The 16,191-nt window shown below is 33.8% G+C and overlaps 1 protein-coding gene across 1 annotated transcript; it reads right to left on the reverse strand.

The window, feature by feature from the left end:
- Nucleotides 1–1,045: 1,045 nt before the first annotated feature.
- On the reverse strand, nucleotides 1,046–3,907 carry LOC120138259. Its single transcript, XM_039153784.1, has 2 exons — nucleotides 1,970–3,907; nucleotides 1,046–1,854 (listed from the first exon to the last, which is right to left on the reverse strand). Exons 1-2 carry the CDS (start codon nucleotides 3,899–3,901, stop codon nucleotides 1,528–1,530), a joined length of 2,259 nt encoding a protein of 752 aa, XP_039009715.1. The 5' UTR covers nucleotides 3,902–3,907; the 3' UTR covers nucleotides 1,046–1,527.
- Nucleotides 3,908–16,191: the final 12,284 nt, after the last annotated feature.

The raw sequence follows: 16,191 nt of genomic DNA on the forward strand, positions 1-16,191 counted from the left end.
TGTAGAAAACTATCAATAAATTTTGTATCCTTCTAATAAGTTTGGAATTTCTAAAAAATCTTCTTATTTGTTTTTTTAATAAAATAGATATCTTGTATTGTATTATTTATAATTAGATTTTTATAATAATTTATCTTTTTGTGAATTAAACGATAATTAAATAAATTTAATGTTTTATGATCAATAAAGAACCTCAAATTAAAAATAATAATTATGTTTAATAAATGTGGAAGTCTTATTTAAGGCTGAGGAAAGATACAACTGAAAATTTATAAAAAACATAACATTTTCGATTGGATACAAACATAGAATATTAATTTTTTCTTAGTATTTTTTGGTTGAAAACCTTATTTATAATATTTTCGATTGACAATCTAAAACATTACTTTATGTATAATATTTTCGATTGAATCGAAAATCTTAAAAAAAATTATATTTTAAGTTGTCTAATTAAAAATATTATTTTCGATTGTGTCCTTTTCGTATCTTCTTTTGGCCTTGAATTAGGTTGCCATATAGCATAATTATTACGAGTATTGTAATCGTAACAGATAGTATTATAATAGACAGTTGATTTTTCTTAATAAAATAATAATAAAAATAATGATCCGTTGTTACTGTAACTAACCTTTACATATTAAATTAAGATAGTTATATATCACTATCGATTCTGTTTGATATCATTATTTTCAATAATGACAGATTCAGTCGACCATACTACCACTATATAGTAGTAGTTATTTCTCTACTCCAATAATTACATAATCATGGCACAGTGACATGGTTTTGCAGAATGAGTTGGTTTTCATTCTTGTGAATGCAACAATTTTCTGTCAGACATGCCATGCAATAATCTTAAAAAACAAAGAAATAAGCACAAACCAAACAAACAATCATTTACTACTGAATTATGGAAGTGGTAAACAGTTAAAAGATAATTCTTTTATCAACAAAGTTTTATCCTTTTAAACCAGTTTGGTTCCAAGTTCCAACCCCAGCACAGCAGTAAATGGGTAAAAGGGAACAATTTGCAGGTAAATTTTTCTATGATTTACTGCCACTCAGCTCCATAGTCGTAAAAGGTTAAAAATAATTGTATCTTCAAAATGTCTCAACTCTCAATAGCTACATCACTATTTTGCTTTGATATCAAAGTTACACTATGAACAGTGTGGTGTTTTCCTATTCTATTTCTCTAATCTATAGAACGCAAGAATGAACCAACAGTGCAATGAAGAGATTCTTGTGCTTGAGGACTAACCTTCTTTGTGGCAGCAACTTGGATTATTAATCTGTAAATCCGTTTTCCACGATATTTCCTGACATGTATTTTCGGTTTACCGAGCATGATGAGCATCTGTGCCATCGGATACAGATATCAGCTATACAGTAACCTTCATTTGGAATGGCAGAATTTGTATGGCCACTCTCCATTTTAGCCCGAACAATAACCGTCTTCGATCGCTTTCTGTCGCTTTGAAAGACATGGAGAGGCCATTTGCAATTCAACGAGTCGGTTACCGACGTCTAAACACGAGCAATCGGAGAGAAGGGGGGGTTAATCACATAGGGTGGTGGGATTGCTACTGCTCTCTTGCTAACTTTCTTCTTCTTCTTCTCCTCTGTGACTGCTTCAATTAAGAATTTCACTTCATCGTCAAGTGATTGCAGTGAATCACAATTCGAAAAATGTTGAGTTTGTGCTTCCGCAGCAGCAGTTGGGGTTTCGGTACCGTGCAATATGGCAACACAAATAGAAAATGCTTGTAACACAGACAACTTTGCATGAAAATCGACCGCATACCCTCCTTCGGTGGCACTCATGGTCAGTGCCGGTGTATTCTCTTTGGCGCCCTACATATTAATTAAAACATAGTTATATGAGATGTTAATTAAACCTAGATGATGAACAATAATAAGAAATAGCATCAAGAAACAAATGATTATGAAGAAAAAACTAAATCCTTACCTGAAGAAAAAGTTTCAAAGGCTGCTCACTGTCCACCAGTGGTCGATCTTCGGAGCAATTTATGCCGGGGTTGCCAAAAACGACAAGGGGACAAGCCATGTCCCAGCCACCACAATCGCAGCCTCCGCCATTCCTCCACCTATCGAGCAGCGATGAAGGACCTGAGGTCTCGGTACTAAGAAAGCCATGGTTTCCGGTAGGAATAACCACCTTCACCTTCTCTTGGCTCCTGCTATCTTGTATGTTCCTTTTGCATTCTTCAATCATAGAGACATTCAGTAGGTTTAAATGTCTCTTATCACCTATTTTGTCCCCTCTTCTGTATTTCAAGCTCTCTCTCTTCTTAAACGGTACTCGAATGACTACAGCGGCAATTTCATGGTTCGTATGTAGATTGGCAGGTAGCAATGGAGTTGATCCATTTAGGGATTTGACCTCATCGTTATCTGAAGCAATATTTAAATGGTCTTTGAGCCTCACTGCATTAGAGCCATCGTCAGATTCACAACATCCGACATCTAAGCCTGGACTAGAACAGATCGGGGCTTTACGAACATCAGGGGATCCTTGGAAGGAAACACGCTGTCTCGCGTGTGCAATATCATACATAACAAATTCTGTAATCATGGAGTTTTCGATCACCCCTCCGTCTTTAATTTCCGAGCAGAAACAGCAGGAGACTTGCATCTGAGCAAAAACCGAAGAATCTCGGCTACTATCACGCAGCCGCCGCATACAGGCATTGCTCTTCTTTCTATTGCTGGCGGGATGAAAGGTATATACCCAATTGAAAGCATTATCTTGCTTCCACTGTCTGGCCAGAAGAACAATTTCTTCCGGTTGATTAATTGAGAACTCGAAAAACGGCACCCCTTGTTTCACTCCCAACTTGAGACAACCATGTAGGTGAACTGGTGAGCTTGCCACCATGGTGTGGATGGTATCTTCCTTGATAAAAGGGGTGTCCGGTTCGGAATTTCGAGGCGAATTTGAGAAGTCATGTAACAAAGATTTCCGAAATGTCCTATATCTTCTCGTATTTTCCATCCCAATAGTTTTGACAAAGTCAGCTTCTGCTGCATAACCCAAAGGACTTCGCAGAGACTTAGATTTCATGAACGGATCAAACATCTTTCTAATAGGACTTAATATGGCTTTCGAGCTGGCTCGGGAAAACCGGTCACTTTCTGATGAAGAGGGTGAATGACAAGCTTCCATCTTAGCAGATAGTGACTTATGAAGGTTCCGAACTGTGTCTTTTTCAACAAGGTCATTACCATCGTCTGAAGGACGGACAACCGGTTCACATCCGAAACTTCCATTCCTCTTCTTAGCATGCCCTGAAGTTCCCACCAACTGTTTTTCTCTCTTTTCGTAATATTTATTATCCGAACTTGGACAGATTTCAATGAAGCCATCTGATGAGCATGACTCGAAATAAGGTCTGCTAATGGAAGCTGATTTCAAGTTCGAGCCAGACAACATCACTGAGGTCCTCTCTTCTGAGTTACAAAGAGAATCAACAATCCTAAACGAATTTGAGGTGTCACTACTACGCGAAAATTCAATTTTCCTCCTCCCCTCGACAATGCCTGTTTTCTTCATTATCCTAATCTCTTCAGAGCTTTGATATATCGAACCTCGTTTCAACTCAGCATCGCCTTCTGCCCCAACAGATCTACATTGAATGTTTTTACAAGAAACACTGCGGTAACGGCGAAAGCCGATTTCGATAAACCCCTCCTTCACCCTCAATACATCCTCATCACGACTCGGTTTTCCTTTGGGATGTCGCTTTTCGATGTTCAAACATTGTCGAGGAGACGGAAGAACAGTGTTGGGACTCAGATCTAATGTGCAGTTCTTGTCTAAATCCGAATCCATCTCTAGTCCCACTGCTTCATTTACATTCCTGCAACAAATGCTAGTCATATAAACACAGATTCAACACATTCAAACCAACAGAAATCAATATCGATCGATTCGCATATGATTAATAAACAAAAAATAAAAAATGAGGGATTAAATAAGACCTTAATAATCAAGCAAATACATTCTCAACAAGAAAGCTTAGATCTTTGAGGTTAAAATACTGGGTTTAATCTCAAACAAGGCAACAAGGAATCTCTTGATCTCCATAAACATACAGGAGAAATGATTAAAGTGACAGGGAAACGATTATTAACAAAAAGACAAACTTTATTTCACTTGCATTTCAAGCCAACAAAAAGTGGGCAAAATCAAAGAAAACCCAAACACCAAACTAACAGTATAAGCAAATGCAATGAATAATAATACCCTTTAAACTCTTGAGCAGAAAGCAAAGATGAAAACACCAAAAACCCTTTCTTTAAAGAAGAGGCAGACCAGAGATGAGCCTCAAAACCAAAGTACAATGTAAAAGCAACAAAAACCAAGAGCTAGAAAACAAAAGCATGATAGACACAAAAAGTAAGTGTTGTTTGAAAGAAAGCATGGCCTTGCCTGTGTTAATAGATTGAGTTTAAGAAAAGAGTGAGAGTTGAGTGTTTTCGAGTATTTTGATTTTTGTTTCTTCTTTTTTTTCTCTCTCACATGATCTCTCACGACAGACAATGAGCTGCTCAGCTTCTGGTTATGTCTTGTAATAAAGCAATCTTGTTTCAATTCATCATATCATATGCTTGCTTGCTGCCTATATTATGTTTTGGGAAAACTACAAGTTTAGTATTCTGAATATCGCTTTTGGTTGGTTTTGATTATCTAATTATTTTATTCAAAACTATGTTTAACGTTACGTTTTAGTATTATTTTGATCATCTACTGTTAAAAAATTAACTAAATATCTGTCTTGACATTTTTAATTTTTTATAATGATGACATATCATTATCTTATGGTGATATATGGCATCATCATTAATTTTTTAATGGTGGGTGACCAAAATGAAACCAAAACATAACATTAGATATGATTTTAAAATAAAAAATAGTTGAGTGACCAAAATGGAATAAAGTAATAGTTGGGATACAAAACGTGTAGTTTACCCTTATGTTTTTGCTACATTATATTATAGCACCATTTTTTCAGCTAAATGGTTTCAATGGGCGCACCCATTTGAAAAGGACAAAAATACCAATAAACAATGCTAGTCCATCACACCGTTATGGGTAGTTTTGGCATTTCACGTGGTTATTGATAAAATTCTACTTTAATTAAATAAAAAGAGGTGGGGGTATTTGTATGAGAAAGTAGTATTATCATATGCTTTGGGAACTGTACATTTATCAAAAACTGCATTCCCATAATTAATTTAACTATTTCCAACATTTATAATAATCATTTAATTTAGGACATTAATAATGCTGTAAATCTCGGACCTGTCTCAATGGAATTACAATAATGACATCTAATCATAAATGGTGTGGACTGTGGACCATTTTGTTTGACAAAAATGCCCTAGCTATGTTCACAGAAACAATAATAATGTCCCATCTACTTGAATAATTGCTAGATGGCAAAAAAAAGCATACAATTTAACCGTTAATATTATTTTATAGGGTTTTTAAAAGAAAAATTAATATTGTTTTTTTATCGGATACTCAATATAAATGGTATAATATCAAAAATTAGCACACAACATTTATTAAAATGTCATTTTACCTCGTAATATATGTTTTGGAGCATTTTGGCTCTAATATTTTATTTTAGGGTAAAAAGACCCCTAATATTTGGCAAAAAAATCACTTTGACCCTTATTCTTTTTTCTAAGTCATTTTAGCCCTCAATTTTTCATTTTAAGTTAAAAAAACTCATATTTTGGAGCGCTAACGATGTGTTAACTAATGATTTTCATCTATAAAGGAAACTTTTTATCTCAAAGTGAAATTTTGGGGTCAAACACTCAAAAAAAAGAATAGAGATTAAAATGATCATTTTGATAAACGTTATGAGCTATTTTTAATGTTATGCCAATATAAATATATCAATTCTATGTTCTTTCTATGTATATCAAGATAAAGATTACAAATAAGTTAATTATTGGGTAAATTACTTTTTTCGCTCTATTATTAATAAGTTTATAGTTAGATCATCGTATTTTAAAAACCTTTATTTGAATCACTCCTTTAGTCGATTGTAATAATCAGGCCACGGTGCCATCAAAACTCAAACAAAAGTTAAAAAAGTTTTAATTGTAATAATATTAATAATAAAGTGTCATATAATGTAATTTAATATAAAAAGTTCATTTAACATATTATCTTTTAAAATTATAATAAATTTAATATATTAAAGTTATAAAATTTTATGTAATAAAATGATTCCAACGTACGATAAATTTTGGAACTACTTTTAGCTCAAAACTACTTTAAGTGAATTAACAATTTTAGTTAAGTTTGGATCATTCCTTTTCATCTTTCAAGCGGGTCTTAAAACAAAGTTAATATGTTAGGATTAGACATTCAAGTCTCTTAATTGAAATGGAAAATTCAACATTATTTTTTTTGTTCAAGGGTGATAAAACAACCAAATTGTGGTTTTTACTGATAAGATATTTAAGATGTAAGGTAGACCTAATTGGATGATTTTCAATCTCATGTAGTATATATATATTTTTTGAAAGAGGTAGTTTTGTATGATATTAATAAAAGTAATCATACAAACACAAGACAACGGCATGAGCATGTTGAAAAGCCTCCTACACTTAACGAAGGAAAATGAGTGCACCATATTGAAGTCGAAATACTACCAACCATTACATCAGACATACCAAAACACACAGGCGACTAATCTCATTGGACCTATAACATGTACTTTATCTCATAGACACTAACATAAACTGAGAATTATTAAAGAGAAACGTACCAATACCAATTACCCATAAACAATGTAGCAAATATGTCATCTCCTACTAATTTGAGAGTCTTACATGAGTAGAAGACATCACATTAGAAAAATTAGAGTAAAATTTGGACTAAATAAAATTGTTACAAGTTACTAGACATATTTACAAAAATGTAAGGATATATTTGTAAATTATAACACCTCTAAACTAGTTTATTATATTTTAATTTTGGATGATCGAATAAATATTTTTTCTGATGTTCTTGAATTTGGAATCATTAATTTAGGATTAAGTGTTAATTTGGATAAACTAAAATTTAATTGGAATTAAGCTTAATGTTGAAGAAATGGACTAAATAAAATTGTTACAAGTTACTAGACCTATGTGTTTAGTTTTGAAGTTGGTGTGAATTATTACCATGTTGGAAATAGAAATCGTAAAATCAAATCATCAGCATTGATTGGAAATAAATAAAATAATTAAAAGGTAAATCAAATAATCGTTTCATGGTATAAACCACTGTCTTATAAATAAATTCCACTTCGATATGTGTAATAGCTGCTATAGGCGGTCGTCCTCCCAGGTTAGCACGACTCTTTAAAAAATTCGTACACTGGAATATTTAGAGTGGATAATGGTGGAATTACTCTTCTCACCGGAAAGATGAAGAAACCTTTTTGAGAGGATTTTTAAAAGAGAGAAGTGTTTGTAATTTGTTGGATTGTCTGACTTCAAGAAGTCCACCATCGGTCCCAAAATTGTTGTTGCAATGTTTATCAGGTATGCTTCAAACAATGTTGCATGCAGATTCATGTATCTGCATGATCTCTTTATTTGTGAATCTAGGGATGCCGTGTTCTTTGAAGATAACTTTCCTTAAAAGAAACCTAAATTAGAAGTTGAAACTCAAACAGAAAATTGTGCCTCAACTTCTTCTATTCCTGTCGAGGATACTCTAGAGATAGAATTAAAGCCTAAAATAAGTAAAAGACAAAGAGTAGTCATTACCTAGGCTTTAGATTTTCTAACTTCTTTTATTGCCGAATTAAGTGATCTAGACACTATTTATGTTCCTATAACTCACACTTTCCTCTTAGACGAGGATCCAAAGTCGCATGATGAAGTTAGAAGTTCTATCAACGCAGTTTCGAGAGAACTGTAATAAATGAAGAACTAGAGTCAATAATGTCTAATCACAAGTGGGAGTTGATAGATTTGCCTATAGGGATTAGACCGATAAACTCTAAACGAGTTTTCAGAAAGAAACTTAGGCCATATGGGTCAATCCAGAGATATAAGGCAAGAATAGTAGTCAAAAGATTTACTTAGAAATTTGGTATAGACTTTTTCGATACGTACTATCCTGTCATGAAAATTTCAATGATCTTTGTCTCATTTACGATAGTGTCTATTCATGAGTTGCACATACATCAGATGGATGTAAAGACTGCATCTCTGAATGAAGATCTAGATGAGGAGATATATATGGAGCAACCACCAGGTTTCGAAGCACTTGACTTTGGAAGCAAAGTGTGTAGACTTAAAAAGTCACTTTATGGTCTTAAGCAATGATAGGGAAGTGGTGGCGGGTTAATGAACGTTGCTCATGTTGAAGAATCAAACCTAGAAAGCTCTAGACTCGATGAAGAACAATGGGGAATGAATAGGGGAAGGTGGTGGCAACAAGTAAGATTCTTAGGGTTTCTTTTAGGTGCTGGAAACAAGGTAAGAAACAAGATTAAAACAAGATAAAGGAATTGCAAATAAAGTAAGATAACCAAGAAATCAATAGATCTCCCTTATGAAGGTGAACGGTAAAGATGATTGATGGCGTGGGATGAATATGTGAAAAATAGATGGATAAGTGTCCTATCGAGCCCTCCTCATCGCAATGAAAAGGCAAACATGATAATATGACTCTAACCAACCCTCCTAGTCGCGATGAAAAGGCAAATTGGAGTGTGAAGATTAATCTCCGTCACAAGAACTTGAAAGAACTCCAAGAGAAAAAGCTTCGAAGGCACAAGGCAATCAACACTTAAAAAATGAACTCTTGTTGTATTATTAATCAAATAAATCTTATTTTACAAAGTTGAATGATGCCTTCTTTATATAGGGGCTGAATTTTAAAGGTCCTAAATAACTAAAGAATAAAATAATAATAAACTAAACATGTCTTAACTCTAATTCCTAATAAAATAATAATAATTAAAAATATTGTTTTAACCCAACCTTAATTCGTAATAAAATAATAAATCTGATCCTAAAGATAATTCATCATCCTATATTAAATTATATTACAAATAATTAATAAAAATATTGAAAATTCGTAATATTTACAAAAATCACGTATTAATCCGTATAGGATTTTCTGCATGCACAGTCTTCAGTAAAATGGCCATATACTGAGTTCCAGATATCAGATTGATGCCATTTAAGAACCGTTAGAAAGATGAGAGATAGACGGTCGTATCTACAGAAGACATATTGACAAAATAAGATCAGGAAACCATTCAAAAAGTCGTCTCAATTCTTCTTCTGTTTTGATCTTCTTTTCCAATGCTTGGACGAGTGGATCATTTGAAAGAGTTATTACTTCTTCCTTTGATGTGAGCCTTGTGCTGCATGTATCATCCTCCCTTTCTTCAAAAAGATTCGACCTCGAATCTGAAACATTAAAGGGAGCAACATTAGAATAGTTTAATGATTCTTTCATATTATACTTACCTAATAGATATGCTTTGAATCTTCAAGACTTTGTTCTTCTAATAGGTTCGAGTAGAAGCATTAGTCCAAAGAAGCATGTATTATGGACCCTGGTGCATGTTTCATTCCCCACTCCTCAAAAGGATTCATCCTTTAATTTTAAAATCCAAAAGAAAGAGAATTAGATGTGTTGAAAGAAAAACTTGTGAAACATTTACCAGGATCAATGTGATGTGTCTTTATGCGTTTTAGTCTAGGTTTCTTCTTTGTAGGAACTGATTTCTTGTAGTATTGAAATCCTCTTTTACATAAAAGTCTTGTAATCTGATGTTTAGGTTGAAATTCAACATAGCGCCGACCACTGTTGGCTTTCTGTATGATTGCTTCAGATAATTTCTCCATGGTTTTATTCTTGTGTGGCGAGAATGAGTGTTTAAAAACCATGTCAACTGGTTTGATAAAATAATCCCTTAAGTCTCCTAAGTGTGGTTCATTAATTAAGAATTCTCGGGAGGAGATTTGTGGAATGTAAAACTTGTTTAGTTGGCAAGGAAACTCATATACAAGATAAAGCTCATTAGAAGCACTTTTAAAAGTATGGGTAGAAATATAAAAATTTCTGAGTTATTGTGATATACATCTTTGATATGTTCAATTCTCGTAATAGTAGTATGCATTTGATAGCTAAGAGTATACCTTCGTTGTAGTGCATCGTTTACTATATTTTGCTTACCTCGGTCTGTTATGCACTTAAAGAAGTTGTGTTTAGTATGAATGACAACTTCATGAGACTGACCTTGTAAAAAGGAGAAGAAGTACGTTACAATGTCATTAAAATGAGTAATAAAATACTTACCTTTGGACTCTCGTAAATCGTGACTCTTCATTGATATGGCATAGTGATTAGGGCTTTTAGATGGTAACCCGTCAGGAGGGTCACCTAACACTATTCGACAACTCTTGGAGATGAAAGATGGTGTGGGCCAGTCTCGTGTTGCTTTTACTTTTTCATCATTTACATGGATTCCCTGTGCACGAACTATAAAGCATATGGAGTTGTTCAAATCATGTTTTGTCATTAAGATGACATCGCTACTAAGGCTTTTATTGATGTAGCCATTTCGTAACAAATCTAACTCTTTGGTTTCTTCGATATTGTATGTTTGACAAGGTATGATAGAACCTTGAATTAGATTGGTTTGGTGTTGTTTTCTTCTTTTTGGTGGTAATTCGTTAGGTGGATCACCTATCACTTCTTGAAAAGATGAAAACACACTAGGGAAACCCTTGTTAATGTTAGAAATCGAAACAATTGATTCCCTAAAGTGAACAAGGATTGAAGGTTGTTTGTAAAGAAGGTTCTCTCTCAATTCTTTTGTGCTCACACATTGATTTTGAGTCACTCTTTTCTTCTCACATTTAGGTTCACTCACCACTCATGGGTCATTATTCTTTTGGCTTTTGTAACTAGTGACCTCTTTTGATTTTGCCTCTTTCTCATCTTTTTATTTTTTTGCTTTCCCCACCTCCTCATAAATTATCATTTGATTTTTAGGGGTTGGAAGTGTGTCATTCTTTGTTGGTCATTCTTTCTCCTTGTCAGGTTTGTCATCTCTTAGCTTTTTTAGAGAATATGGAGTAGAAGATGAGGAAAGATTTGAAGGATTACCTTCGTAAGATGATGAAGTACCTTCATAATATTCTCCGAATCAGAATCTCCTTTGGATTTGTGCTTCGATTGTCATTGCTTTCTTTAGTGTATCTTCAAGGTTTTCGTACCCATGGAGGTCAAGAAGATCAGTGATGTTTGAGTTCAAGCCGAAGATGAATCTTGACATGGTGACCTCTTCTTTTTCGGTTATGTTAGCCCTATTGAGTAAGGACTGCATCTCCTTGTAGTAGTCTTCAACTGAACTTCTACCTTGTCGAAGTCAGTGTAGTTGTAGTTTAACTTCTCGTGTATAATGTGTCGATAGGAATCACTTCCTCATGGTTTGTTTGAGGTCGTTCCAAGAAGTGATCGTTGGAATTTGGAAGTTTGGATCTTTTTCCTTTTTTGCATCCACCAAGTTCGAGCATATCCTTCAAATTGCATGGTGATAAGGGGAACTTGTTTAGCTTGGGGGTAGTCATGGTATGCGAACATGAGATCAACTTTTCCTTCCCAATCGATGTACCTGTCCAGATCGTTGTCTCCTTTTAAAGATGGGATCATGAACTTTGGTTTTACAAAGAGTTCGGGAGCTTCGAAACATGGTTGTTCTCGCCTGGGTACCAAAAGTTCAGCATTGTTTGTTCTTGGATTCTAGTTTGATAGATCTAGTTATGGTTCTTGTTGTTCTCTCACGGTATTGGTAAGTTCATCAAATCTTTCAACTTGAGTCATAAGTCGTGCAAGTGTGGCTAAGATAGCCGTAAGTGTCTTGTTGTTATTGTCACCCATCTTGAAATCATAATACTCGAAAGAAAATTTTAAAGTAAAATAAAAATAAAAGAAAGAAAATTCAACAAAGCAAGAAACCTCACAAGTCACTCTAAGAAAGTAACACAACGAGAGGCAAGTAAGCCGATCTTGTACTCTTTAAAACTCACTTTACCAAGTAGTCTTCCACAGTTCGTATCGGAGTTTGATTACTAGCAAAGTCGATAAGAAAACCTAAAAGCTCTAAGAGGCCGAACAAGGGTAAGACTCCAAGAGAACGAGAATGCAAAGAAGAAAGAAATATGCAAACTCTTTAGTCCTACTAACACAAGAAGGATAATGTGTTAGATAATGTAAAAGAACAATAATAATAAAAAAAGAACCTAAAGCACTAAGAGTCAAAGAAAAAAAAAGAACCAACCCAAAACTTGGAAAACATTGTATCAACTTGGAAACATTTTTTAGGGGGTTACCAGTGTCTGAAAATTTTGGAAACATTATTGAATGTCTTTTGATGCGTCAAGAAACCACCTGTAAAATTTCAGAACCAAATACCTTCAGTAGTATCCAGTAGACTCTGTTGAACGGTGAGTCCTCAAACAATCTGTGTTTCTTGATCACTTTGTTCGAAGGTGTTATTGATCTCCAAAAATTCTTATTTTTTGTGTGAATTATCTTCAATATATGATGTTGTAATCTGGAAATTTTCACCACAAAATTTCTCCTGTATAATTTTCAAGAAATTTGACAAGATCCTAGACTGAATCTGCCGATGAAACTTGAAGGATGTATTTAAAGGCTTTAATGAACTCCGATTTTGGTGAATTTTGGACTGAAGATTTATATTAGGATGATTATGATATCTGGAGAAAATCATCCCTAAATACTTTCGTTTGCAAGTTTTTTTTTTTGAAATTTTGACTTTTTTTGTTTTTTGACTTTTTTTTGTTTTTGTTTTAAAAAATTAGCAAACTAAAAAGAAGGATTTGAATCTAACTTAAAATTAAATAAAAAGAACCTGAAACGATGAATCTTCTCTGAACTAGCTCTGTTGGTATATTTTGACAGCTTTGTGTGCAAGAACAAGCAAGATTGCTTGCTTCTTTCTAAGAATCGGCCCAAATCTGATACCAATTGATAGGGAAGTGGTGGCGGGTTAATGAATGTTGCTCTTGTTGAAAAATCAAACCTAGAAAGCTCTAGACTCGATGAAGAACAATGGGGAATGAATAGGGGAAGGTGGCAGCAGGAAGTAGGATTCTTAGGGTTTCTTTTAGGTGCTGGAAACAAGGTAAGAAACAAGATTAAAATAAGATAAAGAAAACATAAAGGAATTGCAAATAAAGTAAGATAACCAAGAAATCAATAGATCTCCCTTATGAAGGTGAACGGTAAAGATGATTGATGGCGTGGGATGGATATGTGAAAAATATATGGATAAGTGTCCTACCGAGCCCTCCTAGTCGCAATGAAAAGGCAAACATGATAATATGGCTCTAACCAACCCTCCTAGTCGCGATGAAAAGGCAAATTGGAGTGTGAAGATTAATCTCCATCACAAGAACTTGAAAGAACTCCAAGAGAAGAAGCTTCGAAGGCACAAGTCAATCAACACTTAAAAAAATGAACTCTCGTATTATTAATCAAAGAAATCTTATTTTACAAACTTGAATGATGCATCTTTATATAGGGGCTGAGTTCTAAAGGTCCTAAATAACTAAAGAATAAAATAATAATAAACTAAACATGTCTTAACTCTAATTCCTAATAAAATAATAATAACTAAAAATATTGTTTTAACCCAACCTTAATTCCTAATAAAAAAATAAATCTGAACCTAAAGATAATTCATTATCCTATATTAAATTATATTACAAATAATCAATATAAATATTGAAAATTCGTAATATTTACAAAAATCACGTATTGACAAAAAAATCTCGTAATAGGATTTTCTGCATGCATAGTCTTCAGTAAAATGGCCATATCCTGAGTTCCCAATATCGGATTGATGCGATTTAAGAACCGTTAGAAATATAAGAGATAGATGGTCTTATCTCCAGAAGACATATTGACAAAATAAGATCAGTATCCCATTCAAAAAGTAGTCGTAATTCTACTTCTGTTCTGATCTTCTTTTCCAATCCTTGGACGAGTGGATCATTTGAAAGAGTTATTACTTCTTCCTTTGATGTGAGCCTTGTGATGCATGTATCAAGCAAGCTCCAAAGCAGTGGTATGAGAAATTTCACAAAACCATTTTGAGCTTTGGTTTTATTGTTAATGGAGCGGATGCATGCGTGCTTTAAAAAAATGTTTGGGACTAATTGTGTAATTATAATTATGTATGTTGATGACATGTTGCTATTCAGTACTAACATTGAATGCATTAATAAAACCAAAAATTTCTTGTCCGCTAAATTTGATATGACGAACTTAGGAGAGGTTGATGTGATCTTAGGAGTTAAGTAAGAAATTTTCTTTAAATCAAACACACTATATTGAGAAGGTGTTAAAGAAATTTGATAGTTTTGATGTTATCCTGTCAGAACTCCTTATGATTCTAGTATACGACTACTTAAAAATAAAGGAAGTAGTGTTCCAAACAAGAGTATGCTAAAATCATAGGGAGCCTTATGTTCTTAATAAACTATACTCAACTAGATATTGCCTATGATGTGAGTAGATTGAGTAGATATACTCATAATCCTAGTGGTGAACATTGTACTGCAGTGAGACATTTACTTAAGTATCTTAAAGGTACTATGGATTGGAAACTCGATTTTGTTGGCTACCCTTCGATACTAGAAGGATATTGTGATGCCAACTGAGTTTCTGATAATGATGAAGTAAGCTCTACAAGAGGGTATGTTTTCAACTTAGGTGGCACAACAATCTTGTGGAAATCTACTAAGCAAACTTGTATCGCTCGCTCTACCATGGAGTCAGAGTTCATTGCTCTTGACTTAGCTGGGCAAGAAGTTGAATGTGTTAGAAACTTGTTAACTGAAATACCTTTGTGATTCACAAGCTGTGATATGTATGACTCAAAACCAAGCTTAAAATGGTAAGAAGAGACATATTCACATTAAAAATGAATTAGTGAGACATTTAATAAGGAACAAAGTACTCTCTTTAGAGTATGTAAAGTCTGAGAGGAACCTAACTAGTCCACTTGCCAAAGGGTTAAGTAAAAAATTGGTTATGGATTCATCGAGGAGGATGGGTCTAAAGCCCATTGGTTGATGAATTCATGGTGGATACCCAACTTAGTTACCTAAGTTTAATGTGGTCAAATGAAACCATGGAAAGACTCATAATGTACATTTAATTACGTATCCCTATGACAAACAATGTACATGAACATGATGATCTTTATTACTCTTAATAAATTCGTAGACTAGGTTTTTGGTGTTCTTAGTGAGAAAGACTTGATGAATTTATCGATTTTTGGCTGAATATCTATTCTTAATAACCTATTATTGAGTGGGTATTCCTAAACATTAAGGACTAGGTGAACTTACCGATTGAAAGGTTGGGTTTTTTGAAAACTCTTAATGAATTCAAACCTAAGAGTTTGGGTGTTCCTAGCGAGAAGGACATATTGAATTCACTGATTATTGCGGTTGAATATTTATTCTTAATGTTTGTTATCCCAAAGTCTGGGTGGTTCATTTAAAATAACTTGAAGAAATTCACCATTATCTATTGTGAGTATGAGTTATTGTAAAAGCTCTTAATTATTTCATAACCCAATTTTGGGTGTTTATGTTGAGATAAACTTGATGAAATGACATACGTAAGTGAGAAGGATTAACCACCTTCTATGAAAAACTTTGGGTTATTTTTCTAAGACACTTACTATGATCCTGAGGAAAGAAGTCTATTTGTATATACCTTCGTATATACACTTTGTAGACATATCGAGGACTTCGATGGATGAAGAGGTTAGTTGTGTGTTATGAATTAACCCTAATCTTAGAAAGTTCAAGATTCATTCATTTATCTAAGAGAAGAATTAGTCATCATCACTATGTACCAGTTCCAGATATGTTCACTAGTGTTTAAGAAGCTAATCTCGCAATTACTCTTCTCTCGTTTTTAAAATTTTGAACTCTTTTTCTTTTCAAAATAATTCTTTCGTATTTTGTGGGAAATTTCGGTTGTACTTATCCCACATTGGGGTAAACATCCTTTTGAAGGGTATTTAAAGGGACTCTTTCTTCTCTCATTATTGAATGTGGATAAGTTACTACTTCGCGCACGCGCGT

This window comes from Hibiscus syriacus, unplaced genomic scaffold (genome assembly GCF_006381635.1).
Source record: "Hibiscus syriacus cultivar Baekdansim isolate YM2019G1 unplaced genomic scaffold, ASM638163v2 tig00002193_pilon, whole genome shotgun sequence".
Classification (NCBI taxonomy): Eukaryota; Viridiplantae; Streptophyta; class Magnoliopsida; order Malvales; family Malvaceae; genus Hibiscus; species Hibiscus syriacus.

What these genes read in the sequence shown, in the direction of transcription:
- LOC120138259 (XM_039153784.1), bottom strand. Translation starts at nt 3,901, where the DNA reads ATGACTAGCATTTGTTGCAGGAATGTAAATGAAGCAGTGGGACTAGAG. An exon ending in CTTTGAAACTTTTTCTTCAG is followed by an intron (nt 1,855 to 1,969) that starts GTAAGGATTTAG and finishes ATTAATATGTAG; the next exon opens with GGCGCCAAAGAGAATACACC.